At 48.0% G+C, this 19149-nt stretch overlaps 1 protein-coding gene across 1 annotated transcript in view; it reads right to left on the bottom strand.

The window, feature by feature from the left end:
• PRKG1 (protein kinase cGMP-dependent 1) overlaps positions 1 to 9347 on the bottom strand; it is a 467733-nt gene extending 458386 nt beyond the window's left edge. The window contains exon 1 of the mRNA XM_035538227.1: positions 8897 to 9347. Within this exon, the coding sequence (XP_035394120.1) occupies positions 8897 to 9162 (266 nt within the window). The 5' untranslated portion in view covers positions 9163 to 9347. The remainder of the gene's footprint in view (positions 1 to 8896) is intronic.
• Positions 9348 to 19149: the final 9802 nt, after the last annotated feature.

The raw sequence follows: 19149 nt of genomic DNA, 5'->3' as shown, positions 1-19149 counted from the left end.
CTGTAATCTTGAGCAGATAAATATCCCATTATCCTCTTCTAAACAGTGTTATTTCCATTCTATCAGTGATCAAATCAGCAAACAAACCAATGCACGTCAGTAAAGCTCTCATGCCATTACTGAACTCCATGTTCTGGTCTTGAAAGGAACTAGAGCTGGGACCTGTGCTAGAAAACTGCCTGTGCCTACAAGATGCGCTTCTCTAGCTAAACCTTGCCCTGTTACATGGGAATAGAAGTCTATTGTTTGTTTTTTGCTTGTTTGTTTTTTTAAAGTACAAGGTTTTTTCTTGGCCTGCCAAGGTAATCTGCTATTTGAGGAATAGGAAAATATTCTCTTTTAAAGGAAAAATTAAAAATCGTCTTTGAATAATTATAGGATGACTGCTACTTTCTTAACAAAAGACAACAGGAAAAGGGGGGGTTGTCTGCCAGAATAAAATACTCTGTCATTTGATTGTTTCCCAGCTTCCCCTGGATTTCACTTGAATCAGCAGAGCAAGGCTCTCGAGAGCCAAAAAGGAGACCGATTTCAGCTCTGATCTATGGAGCTAGTTCATTGCTTTTCTGACCAGAGACCGAAGGACTGCCAGCACACAGCAGCCACAGAACACCGGCGTAAGGCGTACCAAGCTCAGCACGTGCAGCTGTCTCACTCACCTCAGTCCCAGTTTGGTTTCTCTTACTGCAAGGGTCTCCAAAGAAAAAGGGAGCTGGCACCCGTGGGTGAAGGAGCGCATTTCTCCCATTGCTGAGGGACTGACGGGCAGCAGGAAGCCACGAGGGCAACGAGCATCATCGACGCCCGTGGCATCAGTGACGTGGTGCATCCAGTCTGCATGCTCGCTGAAGGCATTCTGATGATGAATTAGATTTTAAAGGCTTTTGTAGCCTGTGGAGATGCCACTTCTTGCTGCCCTCCAGTGCTCACTAAAAATAAGCAGTGGCACATAAATACTGCATGCACCCTCTCGGTCCTTCTCTATGGCATTGGTGGAGCTGCCCTTGATTTAAACACCTAGTGACCATCCCATTGCTCTTTAGGGACCACCTCCGTGTGAGCAGAACAGAAAAGGATTTGCAGAAAGAAGGGGGCAAATCGTTGCATGGGAAGGCAGCAGAAAATGGGCCAGGGCTGTGCAGAAAGGCATTTCCATGCTCTGTTTTCTTCCCCCACCACAGGGATGTCACAAGCAGAAAGGAGGCATTCGTAGGCTTCGTCTCTGAAGGGCAAGACATGGCTTTAATGTAATGCAAGACAACAAAACACCTTAAATCTTAAAATCCTCACTCTAATCCTCAATGCCATGCTCAGTGCCTTGAACATGTGCTTCATTCATCTTCCAGGAGCTATGCCATATTATTTATCTGTGGCTTTCTTCCTCCAGTCATCTTCTCAGTCACCACTGCCCTCCAGTGATAAGTGCTGGGAGATGAAAAGCAAAAAAGCCTTGGAGTACCCTTGGAGACACAGCCTTGTTGCTGCCAACACTTCCCCCTGTGTCTGCCAGAATAAAGCAGCGTCCCAGCTATTCTACCAAAAATCCTCCCCGCCATGCCGCAGCCTGCGCTGCATCCCGGTTGTGACTGCAGCAACAACCCCCACCCAGCTGGGATCTGCTTCCCACAGAACTGAAAAAAAATAAAAATAAAAAGGGGGTGTTTTACACCCCAGCCATAAAGGGATTGCATCTGTGGGAGCATACCCAACACACACTGCCGGGCCATGGGATAAAGCTGCCCTCTAATAGCTGCAGAGCTGCTTTGTAAAACAGAGTTAGCCACCCTGTTTGCTCCTTCATGGCTTTTCTCGGTGCCACCTTTCCAAATTGCACCAGATGTAATCCTGCACCTCACGCTCACCATATTCCCACAATATTCCCCCTAGCAAACAGATTTATTTTCTTCTGGATTCCAGAAGTGCCTGTGCTAGTGATCAGTATGCCTTGAAAACATCAGCGTGCATTTCTACAACTGCCCCAAAGCACCTCCCGAAGCTGTGGACTTCAGCAAGAGGGGAGATGTGACATATTTACTCCTTCTGGCTTTTTTTTGATAGGTAAATTCTTTGGTAATCCACAAACACCCCTTCTGGCCTTACTCAAAGCAGCACAAGATCTCTCTCTCTGCACCACAGTCACCTCCAAAACTCCTTCAAAGTACTACAAGCAGCCCAGTTGGAAAACACCCTTCAGGATGTCTTTTTTTTAAGTTTCTTAAATTTTACCTTCCAGCTACACCCACTGATTCCAGCTACTGAAGTTGCATTTTGGCTTACAGCTACATCAAAGACATCAACCACACACGCAAACTTCAGCATACACATGAAGTCATTTAGAGGGTTTGGCTGTATTTCTTTGAGATCTCAGCACATTACCTGCTCAAGAAATTATCTCCAGTTACAATTCCCAATTTCATATACTGCGGGATATATAATACAGAGCAGGGATGAACAAATACTCATCTGGGGGCACTTCTCTGCATGTGAAACATTAAGGAGTTCGAAGAAATTAAACAGTGGCAATATTACAGGCAGACACATAAATAGAAAGAATTACAAGCTTCAGAACCAGATCCCTTATTACAAACAATTGCAAAGCAGGTTTTTTTAAACAGAAATTATACATTTATTGGCCATTTAAAATATCAGCAGTGATTTTATCTTGGAGAATTTTATAGGAATTTCCAACAAAGAGCAAAATGCAAAGGAAAATAACTCAAAATTGCCATCCGGTTGCACTTGCTAGAATCAGTCACAGCCTTGTACTCCATTACCACAAACCATATGTCAAAAAACATACGATAAAGCTTACTTACATCTTCAGCTTCTACTTTGCCACCATCTCTAACCCAAATTGTACATCACTGCATGTCAAGAATGCTTTGATTTTGTGTTCACCTGCTGCTCTACCAGTATGTGTGACCAGTAACATACCTCTGATAAAGCTCGCCATATATTACCCTGTAACATATCATTTACTGTTCTGATGTTTAAAGCAACTGAAGAGTTATACCTACTCCATTACACTGGAAGCAGATACATCAGAGTGCATTGCAAAAAGCACCCCAAATATGATTTTTACCACGCAGCTAGGCTCAACAGGAAAGAAGCCATGGATTCAAATAGAGCAGTGCTAAATAAAAACGTCCATCTAAATCAGTTTGTTTGCGCTATGGTGAAACGTTTTCCCTGGACACCACTTTTTGGTGATTTATTCACACCTCTTCCTGGGAAGAGAGGAAGCCAATCCATAACTAAGGCAATCACTTATTGACCAGTGATCAGGACTGAAGCTGGAGGAGGTCACGGTGCTACAACAGCCCCAGCCCTGCTGGAGAGGTCCTGCAGGCTGCCCCTGGAGGCTGTGCCCAGGTATTCCCCAGCCTCCCTTGTGCAATTCTGTACAAAGCCTGGGCTTTGCCCAAAACATGAATTTGGCCCAGAATATAATCATTGCTGCTTGCAAGTCCCAGTGGGCAGGCTTGTAGTGCCCCAGCTCCTGCTACACCATGCGCGGTCCTGAGCTCTGCCCCCTTCCTCCAGCTATTTCAGCGTCTCCTCCACACGCACCCGCTTCCTTTGCGACTACAGGGTTGTATTACTAATGCAACAAATATGCTCAAGGAATATCCATGAGCAAAATGTAGGGAAAAAAAGGGAGAAAAAAAAGACAAGGCCGAAGCAGTCCTCATCCTTTCCAGCCGGGAGGTCATGGCACAGGGGAGAGCTCTCGAAGAAGCCCCTTGCCAAGCTCTGCTAGATATTTTCCAGGAACCGCATCAGCTCTGCAGGCAACTGAGTGCACATCTCAGGAAGGCTTTTTTCCCAAGCTTCTCATTAGTAGAGCTGCAAAGAGGGACACGCAGTGTTATTTTAGTACTTTTCAATCTCATTTCACTTTGATGCACTTCGCTGCCTGGGGGATTTTTGCTGGAGAATTACCTTCCCCATAATGTGGCATAAAGTTCTGACAAAAACTGACACTTGCTGTGACTAAAAAGGAACCAAATAAACAGCTACTGTGGCCAAGTAGTTTATGGTACCACCTGTGCCCACATCTAGGCGCTGCTTTGAGGAAGGTGAATGAGACACGGGGCCCTTTTCCCCTCCACACTTTTGGGGTCCCCTCCAGCCACCGCGCAGAAGCGACGTGGCACGTTTGCTAGAGCCCTTTTCCCTTCCATATCTTTAAAACGAGCTCACATCAGGGATCTGAGAGAGAAGCAGTTTGCCCTAACCTTGCCTGGGAGCACAGCTATGGTTTTAAAGCTCACGTGCAATGACATTTTGGGGGATTCGTAACCAAACCAGGAACACACTCCATAGGGGAAGGTGTGCCGGACGGTCACCCCTCAGCTGCAGGAAAATCTGCCCAAGTGCGGCTTGGTCCCTGGGGAGGCACCAACAGCCTGTGGCTGGAGGCAAGTAAAAATAGGCAGAGGGAAGAATGCATTGCTAGGGGGCCGCCGGGAGCAGCCCTGCGTCAGCAGGGGATGGGCAGTCGCAGCCCCTCTGCCCCTCCGGGCCGCATCCTGCCCGCAGGAACGTGCGGCAGCCTCTGGCAAGGGTGCTAGGACCTGGCGTCGAGGCACTGTGGGCTTTCTTCGACCCAGCTCATGGCACCGAGAGAACATCCTGAAGTACACCTTGTTAGAACATCCTGCTAGTTTTGCAGGGGAAAGGAGGCACAGCCCAGTCCAGCCGCTTCTCCCATTAAAAATTAAATGGAGGGAAATGGTTTCAATCGATTAGCCACAAATGATTGCTTCTCTTTCCCTCTCTGAAATCTTTCTGCTTCTCCCACCAACCTCAGGCACCTCAGGGACCCGAGAACCTGTGCCACACCTCACTTCACGGCACCTGATAACCTGCTCATCTCTGGACTCCCCTGCACATCTCACCGCTTTGTGCACAGACTGAGCTGCTCCACTCGGATTACCGGAGAGAAGGCTGGTCAAAAAACAGGCTCTGACTCAAGGAGCTCCCTTTGCAGCGTTTTCTGGCTGTTTGCAAATTAAATAACACTCAGTCAAACTTTCCTCCTTCGTATTTTCCTCGCTTCGGGTCAGCGATGCACTAAGGACACTGAAAGCAACAGGAGCACCTGGACCGTTAATTCTTACTATATACACACTGATATCATTGAATCTAATAAAATTATTTCAGGTTAATCAGATTAATCTAATAAAATCCTTTCCTGTCAACCACCCAGGGCTGAAATACCCGAAGAACGCGCTGCCACAGCACACTCTGGATGACAGCTGATCGGTGATGGATAAATGAGGGAAAAAGAGGCATTTCTTAGGGTGGTTTAAAGGTTAAGCACACGTGTGGGCTCCTCACTTCTGCTGGGGTGCTGCTGCACAGGTAACAGGGGATTTTTCCCCCTGCCTCCCCATTTTAAGGTCTGGGCCAGCCTGAGCGATGTCAGTGGGTTTAGGAGATCAAGGTGGATTTGTACACGCGAGCATGATCTCCCCACCAGAGGCGAAAGAAGGGCATTAATAATTAATGTCAAAAGCACTGCTGTCCCTGACACCCCACCCCGCCTCTGAATTTTGGATTTTTGGAGACATTGCTCCACAGAAGTAGCAAACCCTGCCTGTTAAACCCAGAGCTACCCACCTATTCTGGATATTGGATGAGCTGCCGATCCCAGACCATCCTTCCCCACCCTCGAGCACCTCCGTAACACAGCGGGCCCGTGTTTTTGCCAGCTGCAGCATGCTCCCCCTGCATGCCCCGAGGGACACAGCTCCAGTCGCATTGTCTTTCAGGCAGGGGCTGAGGCAGGATCGATGTCTCCTTGGCGGACGATGAGATCACGTCTAAATTAACCAAACCTGACTTTACCAGCCATGAGATGGGCTGATCCCGCCACAGCCACCACCGAACCCTGGGTGGTGGCAGCTGGGTGACATACAAAGCCAGAAGCACCTGCTCTAACCCTCCATCCGAGGGGTAAAGCCCTTAATGCCGGGGTCGAGCATCACGGGTAAACACACACTCGCAGCAGCGCATTCCCGAGCACCTCAGAAGAAGCAGAGGGCATGAAAACGAGAGGTTCCTGCTGAGATCCCGTCCCGAAAAGACCTCAGCAGGGTGAGGGCTGCTTGGCTGAGACCACGACAGGCCCCGGCACCTCGCGTGAAACGTTGGCCCCCACTGCCATCTTGTGGCAAACGCCTCCCAAAACCAGCTACGACAGGGGGGAACCCCTCAAAAAGTTGAGGGCGAAGTTCGCTGGCATGGCGAGCATGGCCAGATGAGCTGTTGGGAACACGGTGGGGAAATGGATCCCATCCCTAAAGCAATGCTGGCCCTGAACCTGCTGCACTGGGTGCAGACCAGTGTGGAAGAACAGACAGACAGGACTGTCCAGATGGGTACATCTGCTCACACGGCCATGGCCTCCTTTTGGTTGTGGCTCTGGCACACCCACCCGTACCTGCACACAGATTTGTTTGCTGCTTCAAGACACTTAACAGCTTCCGAAGCAGTGCAGCATTGTGTTGGTATGAATACGGCTTGTTGACTCCAACAGGCAGGATTAAGCTGGAATTAGATATCGCACCACTGAATTTGAGAATGCATTTCAAGTCATCCTCTCAGTAAATTCCACAAAAGACAGGGATTATAGCTCATGTTGATCATTGTGCAGCATGAAACATCTTCAGATGCTGAAAAATGCAGATGAGAACCCCTTGAGGTTTGAAAAGCACCTTGCTGCAGGAATCAGATGGCTTTGAACATCCCCACACACCTATCTGGACATTCGACCTAGCCAATCACCTCAGGTACACCTCATCATTTACCTTTTGCATCATTTATCATTTACAGTGCCTCTCACTGTGGCAAAGACTTTGCTTAGCAACTCGGCACCACCTCTCAGGAAGCGCTTTCCAAGGCATTAGCGAAGTGCCTGGGTCACTGCACCAGCTCGTCCTGCCGCGGCCGGCTGCTGCTGCGCCAGGAAAAACAACGGCACATTGACCCTCCTTGGGCTTCTGCACGTATCTACCAGGTGCAGCATCAGCTACCATCAAGGTGTGGCACAACACAAAACACTTAGCGTGCTTAGGTACACAGGAATAGTAATAATAATAAATATCACTGAACAAATATACATTAGTAAATCATTCACATGTATGTCTCTCCCCTCACCACGCATCTCTTCAAGCAGTAGTAACACATCAAGAAAACTACAGGGAAAAAGCATATTCCAAAAAACATACACGATCAGCACTTTATATGGTTGCAGTGTCCCAAATATTTTGATAAACTCTGGTTTACATCGGAATAGCTCCGTAAGCGTGATCATCCACACAGAAGCATTTTCTTCCATTACAATCCATACAATTGCGTTCTTGGGAGGAACAACGGCATAAAAACATACTTACAGACAAAATCCATCTTTCAGTACCTTTCTATTTTCGCAGCCCTTTCTTCAGATCTTTGCAAGTCTTTCTGACTTTGGCCCTGCTACACGTTACAGATGGGTTACGAGGCACACAGCGTATTGTCAGATAGGGACAGACTCGATTTTCTGCTTCCAGTTGGGATTTCACTACTTCTAGGAGTTTCTAGCATCCAGTTTTCAACTTCTTGGAAGTTTTAAACATCAGTGTATATTACATACAATCTAGCCATAAATAGAAACAATTACACCACAGATCGATGTTTATTTATGTTCAGAGATTAAAAAGCATTTCAAGGCTGATCCCAGGCCCGGATGAAGAGGTTTCTGTGGGCACTGGTTAGAAATCAACGCGCAGGAGAAAGAAGACGGGTCTAAATATCGGATCAGGGGATGATGCTACGGAAGGTGTCTCTGGGTTTTAGAAGAGAGGTGCATCACACACTTCTCGAACCTCTCACGGACCTTGCGGGATGAGCTGTTAGACAGCATTACCAGCTGCTGCAGCTAAAACACAGGCTTGAGACTCTTAGGAGGGCAAGTTCCCCCCCCTACCTACATTAGCCAAAATACCATCAGCAGTTTTTAAGTCAGAGACACCCACAGAGCCATTAGAGAGCCCTGGCACCAGGCCGGCCCATTTATTCTTCAGGTCAGCATCAGGAACTGGAAAGCACCGTTGTTCCCTTGGCAGGGCTGGACTGCAGCACTGCCCCGTGCCCACGACAGCCTTGCAGCCCCCTGGAAAAAGGGTCGATGGAGGGCGGGATGGTGCCCGCACTGACACTGAGCCCACTGACAGGTATCAGCCTGGTGGGGAGAGGTGCAGGAGGACTGGGTGGGTTGGGGTGCGATGGGGCTCAGGGGTACAGGGTGCAGCAGCATGTCATGGTAATGAGACGGGGAGGAATCGAGTGGACCTTAATTAAAAACCAGGAGCACCCCCAAACCGGCCAGGTTACTGAGCACGATGCTGGGGTGTGGGAGCAGCAGGGGGACGTGTGCTGTCAGCACAGCCCTGCAGGCACACGGGGGGCATAGGATGTGCCGGGGGGTCCCCACCTGCTTTCTCCAGTGGCTCTGGGTGACGGGGAGGAGACGGGAACCTCGGGGAGGTCGTGGGGAGCTGAGGGAGCCCAGAGACTGAAGCACACGTGCGGCATTCACGGCCCCTGGGAAGGCTGCGGGTCGGGACTTTGGAAAAGCACTGGCAAAGTAAAGGGAAAGAGAGGGTTCCTGCTCCGCCTTGGGCAGGGGGCGCGAAGGGATGCGCTGACCCAGGGAGGGGGGAACAGACAGGCTGAGCGTGTGGTTAGGGAAAAGAAAAAAGGAAAAACAAAACAAAACAAAATAAATAAATAAATAAAAGCAAAGCCAAAAGTGCCCCTCGTGTATGTCTAAAGGAGAGTTGGTCTCGTTAAGGCAACCGTGGCCCCGGCCCCTTCATCCCCCCAGCACCCCCGGCGCCCCCGCGCCCACCTCTCGGCCTTGGTGAACTTGCGGAACGCCTGGCGGAGGTCGTGGAAGGAGCGGTAGGTCTGCGGCTCGGCCGAGATGCCCTGCGCCCGGGTGGTGCGGGGCCCGATGTGCGGGCTGGGCGCGGGCAGCACCGACTGGCACTTGTGCAGCCGCCGGCGCAGCTCCTGGATCTCGTCGTCCTTCTCGCCCAGCCGCCGCTCCAGCTCCCTGATGCGCTCCTCCTTGAGCAGCAGCAGCGCGGCGAAGTCCCCCTCCAGCTCGCTCATCCTGGGCAGCGCCGCTGCCCCGCGCTAGCGCCGGGCCGCTCGCATGGAGCCGCCGAGCGGGGAAAGTGAGGGGGCGAAGGGAAAAAAAAAGAAAAAAGAGAAAAAGAAAAAAAGCCAAGGAAAGGGGAAAGAGCTTCCGTGCTGCTCCGCGAGGCTGGGAGCCTGGAAATAGCAACAATTACCATGTGATCGGAGGGTGACGCAGCTCCTTGTAACTGGAGCCGAAGACTTGGGACTCGAACGAGAGCACTTCATAAATATTGAATCGCCGCCCGCTAATGAGCCACGTGGAGCCGCCCCGGCCCCGCCCGGCCCCCGCCTCCTCGGCACCCCCTCGCGTCCCTCCCGGGCACTCGGCATCCGCCCCCTGGTCCTCCCCATCCCACCCCCCGGGTCCCCCCGCGTCCCACCGCCGGCCCCTCCTGCTCACCCCACCCCCTCGGGTACCCCCATCCCTTCCCCGGCTCACCCCACGCCGCTCCCCTCAGCCCCTCCAGTCCCTCCCCACTGCCCCAAGCCCCCCCAGGCACCTGCGTCCCCCCCCCGCCAGGCACCCCGCATCCCCCCCCACTCCCCCAGGGGCACCCAGACCCCCCCCCCCCCCCGGCCGGGTGCCCCCTGTCCCAGCACACGCAGCCCCCGCGCCGGGGGGAGCAGGGCCCCGGCAGCACCCCGGTCCCCGTGCGAGCAGCCTGGGCGCTCGCCAGCAGCCTCCGGGGAGGCCGGAATTCGCCCTTCCTGGACTTATTTGGAAGAGCCCATCACGGACATGAATGTTTTAACGCCGGCTGGCAAAGGGCACCAGCGGCTCCTGCGTCGCGTTGTCCTCCCAGTGCAGAGGGAAGGCAGGAGCCGCTCGCTCCTTCCCTCCCAGGGGGAGCCCCCGGGGGTCCCAGCCCAAGCCGGGCAATGGGGCAAACGCGGCCCCCGGCTTTGCCGTGGCCCCTGCAAAGCGTCTGAGCCGGGCACGGAGGACGGGGTTGTATCGGAAAAGTCTTAGATGCACGGGGAAAGCGATTAGCGGCCTCTCTTTTAATGAGGTGGAGGCAGTGGGATGTTTTCCCACACTTGGGCCCGTCCCCGCAGCCTCTCGCACGCGGCTGGAGCCCCCCAGAGGCAGAGCTGCTCCCAGGTCCCGTCCGCATCCCAGCAGCATCCCTGGGACGGGCAGGGCTGGGGGGGGGGCGGAATTATAAAAAATAAATTGCATGTGGCTTTATTGGAAGGCAAAGAGCGCCATCTCGCGTAGGAAACTACCGCGCAACGCAGGGCAGAGATTTGCAGACGGACGGACCCTCCACGTGCTGCTCCAGAAGGGAAGGGGTGCCAGAAGGGCAGGTGGAGCCCGCACACGCTCGCCGCCCCCCAGACATTTCCCTGTTAAAATCTCGTTTCCTAAAAAAATACCTTCATCTAGGGAAACAGGAGCGCTGTTCCTGCGCTCCTCAAAGGCTTGGCAAAAGCATTTTCTGGCAAGTAACTAGGGAAAGAATCCAGAAAGTGCATACTTTCCCCAAAACACACAGTAATTAGGCAGTCAGATCTCACCACTCAACCAGTGCTTTTCAGGGTTGTTTTTAATGCACTGTTCATTATTCGCATTCAAGGACCGCCTACAAGCCTTGGTCTCCACGCAGAAACAGGAACCTGGATAGATGTTGAAACAACCACAATGTAGAGACAATAACCAAGCAAAGATACCCAATGATAAAAATGATACCCAAAGATAACCAACGATAACCAAGCAAAGCACTGGTGCTTCATACCACAGCTGCCTACAGTCCTAAGACTTTCGGTTAGAGGTGGAAGTAGGTATGTAGAGACCTCCACCAATGAAGATCACTCCCAAGAGCAATCTTGCATTTCTGCCCTACAGCAACCCTAATGCATCAGAAGAACTTTCCCAAAGAGGTTTTTAAAAACCAACCAAACGCTCTGGTTTTTACTGGAAATCGTGCAATTCTGTTTCAAACCCAGTAACAGCACTTTGAGGTTTAAGCTATTTTGCAGCCCTGGGGACCAGCAGGGCAAAGAGAAAATGTCAAGAATGCCATAAATTAAGTGCAATTAGAAATTTACTGTGGATTAGGAGAATCTTGTCACCACCACCCCACTCTGACAGGCTCTCTGGTCTTCACCTCTACGTTACTGGACCCAAATACAGACATTGCTTATGACCGTGTCTCCTTATAGAGTCTTGTTTAGATGGAAGAAACCCTCTGGAGCAGAGGGCAGGACAGAAAAAGCAGGTCCCAGCCTGCCCTCTCACCCACACGATCTCGGTTTCAAACGTTCGAACGGCGCAGCATGTGATCAGTATTAATATCCCACCCGGATTTGGATGCTTTGTCCGTAGCCCTGCGTCTGAGCAGCAGCTGGAACTGAAGCGCTGAGCGTGGCCAGACACCTAAATCAGCTTTGGCCCTCCCAAGTCTTCCCAGCATCGCTGCTTCTGCTACGCAATGCCGTGGAAGAGGGTTTACAGAAAGTAGGCATGTAAAATACGCCAGGTATTGAACCAGGAAGGAGCAGCGCCTTCATTTTTCATTCAAACTCCTTCTAACAAAGGGAGATTGCTTTGCAAGAGTGAAGCATGCAGACATTACTCAGACTGCGGCTGTAATTTCCCCACTGCAGGCTGTGCCAGTAACCCCTTAGCGCAACTTTAACAGGGTATCAGAGGTGACGTGGGATTTTATAAGATCAATAGCCTGGCTTTTATTTCACATCCTCCACCCCCTGCACTGCCTCCACTATTTCTCTGGTAAATTCACTTTCGCTAGCAACGAGCCCTGCAGCAACGTGCACTGGAGCATTTCCCCCATGCAAAAATAAAATACATATAACAAACAGAAATTGGTGTTTATGATCTATTTAAACACATATTACCCCTCCCTCCACCCTTAACATCAGCTAAACCTTTGCAGCAGCTTCCTAAGGGATGCAACTGTCCAGATGACATGAGGTATGTCCTCCAGACACATAGAGCAACTTATGTTTATAGAGGGAAAGCATATATAAAGAAAGGAGTTAGAGGATCCAAAGAAGTTCTTATTTTAGAGGGCAGCAGCTATTTCTTGGCCCTGCTTTACTCACTCGGCCCTGCTCTCCCCTCATCTTCCAGCCTTATTTTGTAAACCACCTCCTGGAAACAGGTGCTGTGCCAAAAGCTGGGTGGTACCAAATCAAGAGCTAATTAAGTTCGGATGCAGCCCAGAGACTGCTTGCCTTCATCTGGGTTTTTCTTCATAACCATTTCCTTATCACATACAAGACAACTTGTTACGGGAGGGTGTTTTAAGGTTACAAGAAGGAGGGATTGATTTTTTCCTGTTTCAGTCTCTGGTATTTCTGTTGCTGCCCGGAGAACAAAGACCAAATGTGGTTTTCATCCCTTGTTTTCTGGGTAATCTAATAAATTGTGTCACCTCCCCAGTGTCTAATTTACTACAAGCTGCAAGGCTTCTTCACCATGCAGTAACTCCTCAAATGGGAAGCCAAAAGCATCCAAACAGCTTCCTTCGCATGGAGAAATGCAAAAACTATGGTTCTATTAAAAAGTTGTCTTCCCCAAATTCCCCAGCAGTTGATGCTGTTACTTCTCACAGCCCATCTTGCTGCCCGACACCTTCCAAAGCGCCGTGGTGTTTCCTTTGTACACCACCCAGCTGCCCAAGGACACGAGTGGCTCCCATGAAGCCTCCACTGATGCCACCCAAACATTTCCACAGGGCTGGATTGATTTTTCCTCCCCTGCTAAAGCCAACCCCTAAAAATGTACAGAAAAATGATGCTGCAGGCATGGAAGCAGCCACAGGCTAGAGGAAGCTATTCATTTCTTCAGCATCCAAGATCTAGGCTCTAAGGTTTCATTAGCTCACGGAGTTACAGGGTTGTCCCACTTCTTCATTAAACACTTTTCCTGCCATGATAAGCTGGAAACATTTCCTTGTATTCCACTCCTGCTTTTTGGTAGGTTTTCTCACTATTGTTTATGGCTCCACGGGTTTAATTTCTTCTTGTATGAACATCAACTAAAGCACCCATCAGAATGTGATGAGCAGGATGTCATTTTCCATAATGTTAGGACAAATAGGAAGCCAAAAACATTTATTCAGATGCCTCGGCATGACCATTTCTGCTACACGTTTGTATCACCAAGCTCTTGCTGTGCTTGCTCGACAGCATCACAGAGATGAACAGAAAAAAATGCCCAGCAGCAGCAAAGAGCACTTCTCTTTTTAATATTGAGAAGGTAAAACAAAATAAAAATTAAACCACACAAGCAAGACTTGTTGGGGCTACAGAAATCTATCATTCAAATTTAGACACGTTGAACCCTTACACCCGAATTTCTGCTGTTTGTCTGGTACTACCCAGATGAGTTTCCCTCCCTACAATTGTGGCTGTGTCACCACTCCTGTGCTGCACACTAGCTTTTTCAAAATTTTGGATATGCAGAAGAATGAAGAGCTTTGTTGTAACTGAATTTTAAATATATATATTTATTTTTTTTTAAATCACTTTCTGGTGGATTTCTCCCTTTGTTTTCTTAAACAGAAGATTGCCATATAACTTCCTTTATCTTTAATCATTTGATTTTACTACAAATTTAGGCACAAGCTTTTCTGAGCTCAGCACCTTTTTCTACAAAGACTTTTTAAAGAGCATAACAATAAAAAAGAATAATTATAAATTGTATAATAAAAATCCCTTAGCCTTTCAAGGAAACATCCTCCAGAGCATTTCAGCTCTTCTGCAAACCTCACCTGGCCTGGTGGCAGATACATCTGAAACATCCCCTGGTTTCTTCAAAGGCAGAAGGAAGAAACTGGATTGGCACGTTTCAGGGAAGCACTTGCAGCAACAAGAGCAAAGCCTGCTGAGGAGCAGTGTCCAGGACATGTGCACAAGAGCACAGCCCTAATGCTGCTTGCTGGCATGTCGTGGCAAAGCCAGAGTCAGCACACGCAGGGGGAGCCACCTCATGGGGAGTGAAGGGGAACAACGTCAGGTCTATAGGATTTCAAGCCCAAGAATATACATTTTCCTACCATGAGACCCCTCAGAGCACTTTCTCATTTTTGCAGAAAAAACAGGAATGAGAAAGCCTTTGTGATTTTTTTTTTCAGGGTGAAACAAATGATCCTCGCCAAAAATGAGCTGCTATACTTGATGGGGTTATGTTACATTTCCCCAGCATAAGCAATATGGTCTACCAATGGCACTACTGCTGTGAGATGGGGTTCTGACATGGGGAAAATCATAGAAAATGTTTCAGACTGCTAATAGTTACAGATGTCAGGCAGTAAAATCCCGATGGCTCCTTCTTTAGAGACAAAATCATATTAAGAAGAATTAAGTTCTTGATAAAATGACAGCTTCAAGGTTCATGATGGGAAATGACACAACTGACCTGATTCTTCCGACTTCCTGTAATATTTTACCACGTCGAGCACTTACAATGTCCTTCATTTCTCTTGAACTATCCAGGGGGTTCCCAGACGAGCACTCTGAGCCATTTCCCATACATTAATGTTTTATGGGAAGGGCTCTTTGCTTCCCAGGGAAGGCACTTCCCACAGGAGAGGTACTCCCACCTTAGACATGAGCTCCAGAGCAGTGGCAGGTTCACAAAAGGACTGGGTACGTTGGTTTTTAAAAAGCTAACAAGCAGCTACAAACACAAACCTCCCTCACAGCTTTCACACAAAAATGCAGTTCCAGATCTTACGTATTTCCTTCTCTTTTTGTTGCAATGTGGTGCTCTTAAGACCATCAAAATACTCCAAATTACTTTGAATTAAAGAGCCCTTCATTTCCCAACCCCCTGCATGAAAAGATTAACTCTCACTAATCTTTGGCTCCTTTCTGAAACCCTGTTGATACAAACTAGAACTATATTCAAGTTCAGTACTTTTGGGACTCCTCGAAGCAAAACCTCTCTAGTCAAGGAAATAGCAGGTCGTGACATCAATCAGATACTTCCTCACTTGCCACCATGCAGATGACCAAAGATTGCCTGAGGGTCCAACATTTCATCACTCCCACTAGTATATCATGTGAGAAACATGGATGCCCTGAAGGTTTTAGGGTCTTTTCAGGGATGTTGGTAGAGGCATCTAACCTTGTAACCTCACCAGACTTGGACCCAAGGCCACACCCAGTGGGAGCAACACCTGTGGTGTTTCAACAGGTCTCCCAGGGCCATGTCCTGGAGGCTCAGGGCCACCCCCAAGGATGCAGAGCCCACAAGCTTTGCAAGCATTTTTTGTGAAGGGAAGAGAGGTGGACAGAATTAAATGAACAAATAAATAAATAAATAAATAAATAGAAATCGTATTTACTCTCACATCAGATAGGTCCTGGTCTCTTGACTTCCCCCAAGGATCAACAGCTTCAGGTGGGGTCATGGGCTAGCGATATGGGAGAGGATGTGCCCTTAGCTGGCCAAATCTGCCACTTCCAAATGGCAATGGTGTTGCTGCTATGTTTGACAAACAGCAAGGATTTTCAGTGCCACACAGGGTGAAGTGACCACGCTAAGGGCTGCAGAATCAGAGGTGCTTTGTTTTCCCCAGCCCACAGGACTCCAAGCGGAGCGCTGCTCCCAAGTCACCTCCTCCAAAGACTCACTGGGATGCAGACAAGGCACAGCACAGCCCTCAAGTGAACAACTTCATTTTCCACAGTGCCAAGTCCAGGTCTGACATCTCCCAACATGCTGTAGATCATGGGCAATCTCAGAACAAAGCTTCTTCCTCCTTTCTGCTCAGCATGTCATCTGGCGCCCAGTAACGCTGGGCTCTGATGGCAACTTCCAGCTGACAGCCACCTGGCCAGCCACAAATACATTAAGCCACTGAAGGTCTATTTGGAGACCAAAACATTTCTGTAAAATGCTCAGCCTCTCATCTGTGACAAATCTAAAAAGCTTTCTGCTCCTTACAACCATGTTCGAGTGCCGAAATAAAACCAGTGTGCTTAGCGTGACAACTGATGGTTATCTTAGGAAAGTGACACCAGGCTTGACTGGAAAGAGCTGTTCTTCCTGAGCACTGCTCTGAGTTTATATTCAAACAGCTCTGAAAGCTGTCTGCGTTATTGCTGGGAATATTTGTGGAAATCTACTTTGAGGTGTCATCCATCTTTCCCTTTCTGAGGCCTGCTAATCTGTCGCCTTTGAACTAGCACTAGAGATGACAACTCAGGCATAAACAGCAAAAAGAAACTCACTCGACATGTCAGAAATGGCTCTTTAAATTAGGAAGGTGACAGAGCTGTTAGAAAATGACCATTGCCTATTTTGCTAAAAGGGGAACGTTCAGTGGCACTAACACCAAAAGAGAACTGGTCCCATGCCAACAAATGGGCCTGCACAGAGATCTCAAAGGCAAAGGCTGCATGGGTGGCAAGGACCTCTGAGCGCAGCACTCCAGGTTACCGTCCCAAAAATGACTCTTACCTTGAATTATTCCGACTTCAAAGATGCATCAAGAATTCCTCTTTTGAGGTGGCAACAGGCACAGTCACGGCAGTTTGGCACCTCCCATGTCACCAAGCAATCCCCCAGGCCCTGGCTGGAGGCCCCCTTGGGGCAGGCCTCTCCAGCCCAATCCCACTCAGGGCCACCTCCCCCCCATCCTAGGGATGCTCTTCCAAGGGACCCATCTACCCGTGAGGTTATTTCCAGAGTCCAGAAACAGCCCCCATTCCTCACTTTGCTACCACAGACCACCTTTTGGACAATCTTGTCATCAGTTCCATTCTTTTATTACTCAGCTCTCAACCTGCTTTTCTACGACATCGTATGAATTTCAACTGCTCTGTAGAACATGCCAATAATATTTGACGAGACTGGCTACTGCCTCATGACATCCTTGTCACATGGCATTTTAAGAAGCTTTTATGTCTTTACATGATATTTAGGTGTTTGAGATTAGCTGTTTATTTTCATTCAGCAAAATTCGCACTCTCAGAGAGCATCCCATGATTTCCTATTCTCAGTTTGGATTTCCACATCATTTTTAATAACTATGCAACTTCCCAGCAGAGCTGTCAATGTCAGTCTCAGCCTGTGAGATATTAGTACGCTGAATATCAATTCTCCTTTTTACTTCAGTTTTGCCTTTCTGCAGCTTACCATGTTTGCCTTTAAAGGCTCTGTGCTCTCTAAATGTTTGCCTTTTAAAACCCCAAACAGCTATATGTTCAGCTTCTATACATCTTGCTTTTAGAAGCTACTGATCAAACAGTTTGAAGAATACCCTTAGCTGCCTGCAAACTTTTCTCACACAAGTTTTCGTCAAATTTTCCTTAGAAACAGACTTTTTTATGATCAAACACTTTCTGACTGAGAAATAACACCATTCACTGCTCAGCATGTATTCATAAAGTGTATGTGTGGGGGGAGAATAATCTGAAACTAAAACAAAACCATTTGCAATGGCACTATGAAGTTTACAATCCAGTTCAATCAATGCTGACTTTAGTAACAAAAGTCTAAAGTACTTCAGGTAGACCAGGTCAAATTAATGAAGGTTCAGTTCATTAGGTAGAAGTAGATCAGGAGTACATTATGGTTGGGGAATTGATTTATTTATTTTTGTAAATATCTGCTAGATTTTAAAATGAAAAATGAGGACAATTACTGATGCTATGGATCACTACAGAAGTGTCTTGCAAGGATGTAGTTGTCACAAACCAATGTAGTTTGGTTTTCACCTCAAGCCCTAAGATATATTTACAATCTCTTTTTTCTTTTACTTTCTATTAAAGATGTAAACATGAATTCAGCAAGAAACACCTAGCAGCATAGGAGCATCTGTAGGACCAGCTCAGTGCAGTGAGCAAAACCAACAAAACCAGATGCATTTAATACAAATTCGTATTTTTCCTTTGGTAAATTTGTTCTGCATTTGAGCATTTTATGCACCACCAGCTTCCCATGCTAGAGCCTGAAAACAGCTAGATAAGCACACTTTGCTCCTATGAATCACCTTATTCATCAGCTGAGAGATAATGTTGTTTTTTCAAAGCAAAAGGACAGTGGAGAATTGCTATTCAGAGTCAATGTTTACCATCTAGATCAATGTGTTTTCACATATATTTTTAAAAAAATGGAGGTGGTGGAACCCAGGGTGATGAAACATTTCCATCCCTCTCTTCACCAAGATCAGCACCTATTAAGCACAACCTCAGATTGACAGAGCTGACTCCAAACTGACTTCACTTCTTTGCCAGATCTCTATTTATGACCAGACTCTCCCCACTTAAATATATATATATATATTTACATTATAAATTCTATCACATATCAGTTTGAAGTGTAAGACACTATAATCTGGGTGATCCTACACATGAAGATGCGTATGCTGAGTAGCAGTTACATTTTGTATGAACCTTAAAAAAGACACTATGAAATTCCTTCTCCCACTGAAGTTTCCCACTAGCCACAGAGGTCAATGTTTGGCAGAAGGGACTTGTCACCTACATGCAAGATGTCCACTACACTAATTCTGTTTGTACTGTGGTCACACAGGGAAGGGATATGTTACTACATGGTACTTGTACTAAAGAAGTCTGTGAAGTCCTCAGCCCAGTCAGGATTTTTGAGCTGACTCCTGTAGTATCTTTCTGTAGAAGAAGTTCCAGATCCAAGTCACCTGAAGTACTGTGGCTTCGATGTCTCATGTTTTTCAGAAGTAGCTTACACACACATAAAATTCTTCTGAAGTGTAAAAGCCTCTTGCTCTAGTTAAAAATCAAAATGCATTCACATAGGGACATACACAATGCAATCAGTCTTGCCAGCACTTCCGCACTCACATTTTAGTGAGACTTATTGTCCAACATGTTCTCAGGTGTGCGGCACATCAGGAAGCAAACCAGCATCTTTGCAGGGCTTTGTACTACGGCTGACTTGCACTGAATGACTTAAGCCCCACTCAGCTGCATACACTCATGGACTCTGGCTCTAAACCCTCT

This window comes from Cygnus atratus, chromosome 7, assembly GCF_013377495.2.
Source record: "Cygnus atratus isolate AKBS03 ecotype Queensland, Australia chromosome 7, CAtr_DNAZoo_HiC_assembly, whole genome shotgun sequence".
NCBI classification, from domain to species: Eukaryota; Metazoa; Chordata; class Aves; order Anseriformes; family Anatidae; genus Cygnus; species Cygnus atratus.
The sequence above is the reverse complement of the archived record's forward strand: the minus strand, read 5'-3'. Positions and strand labels throughout refer to the sequence as shown.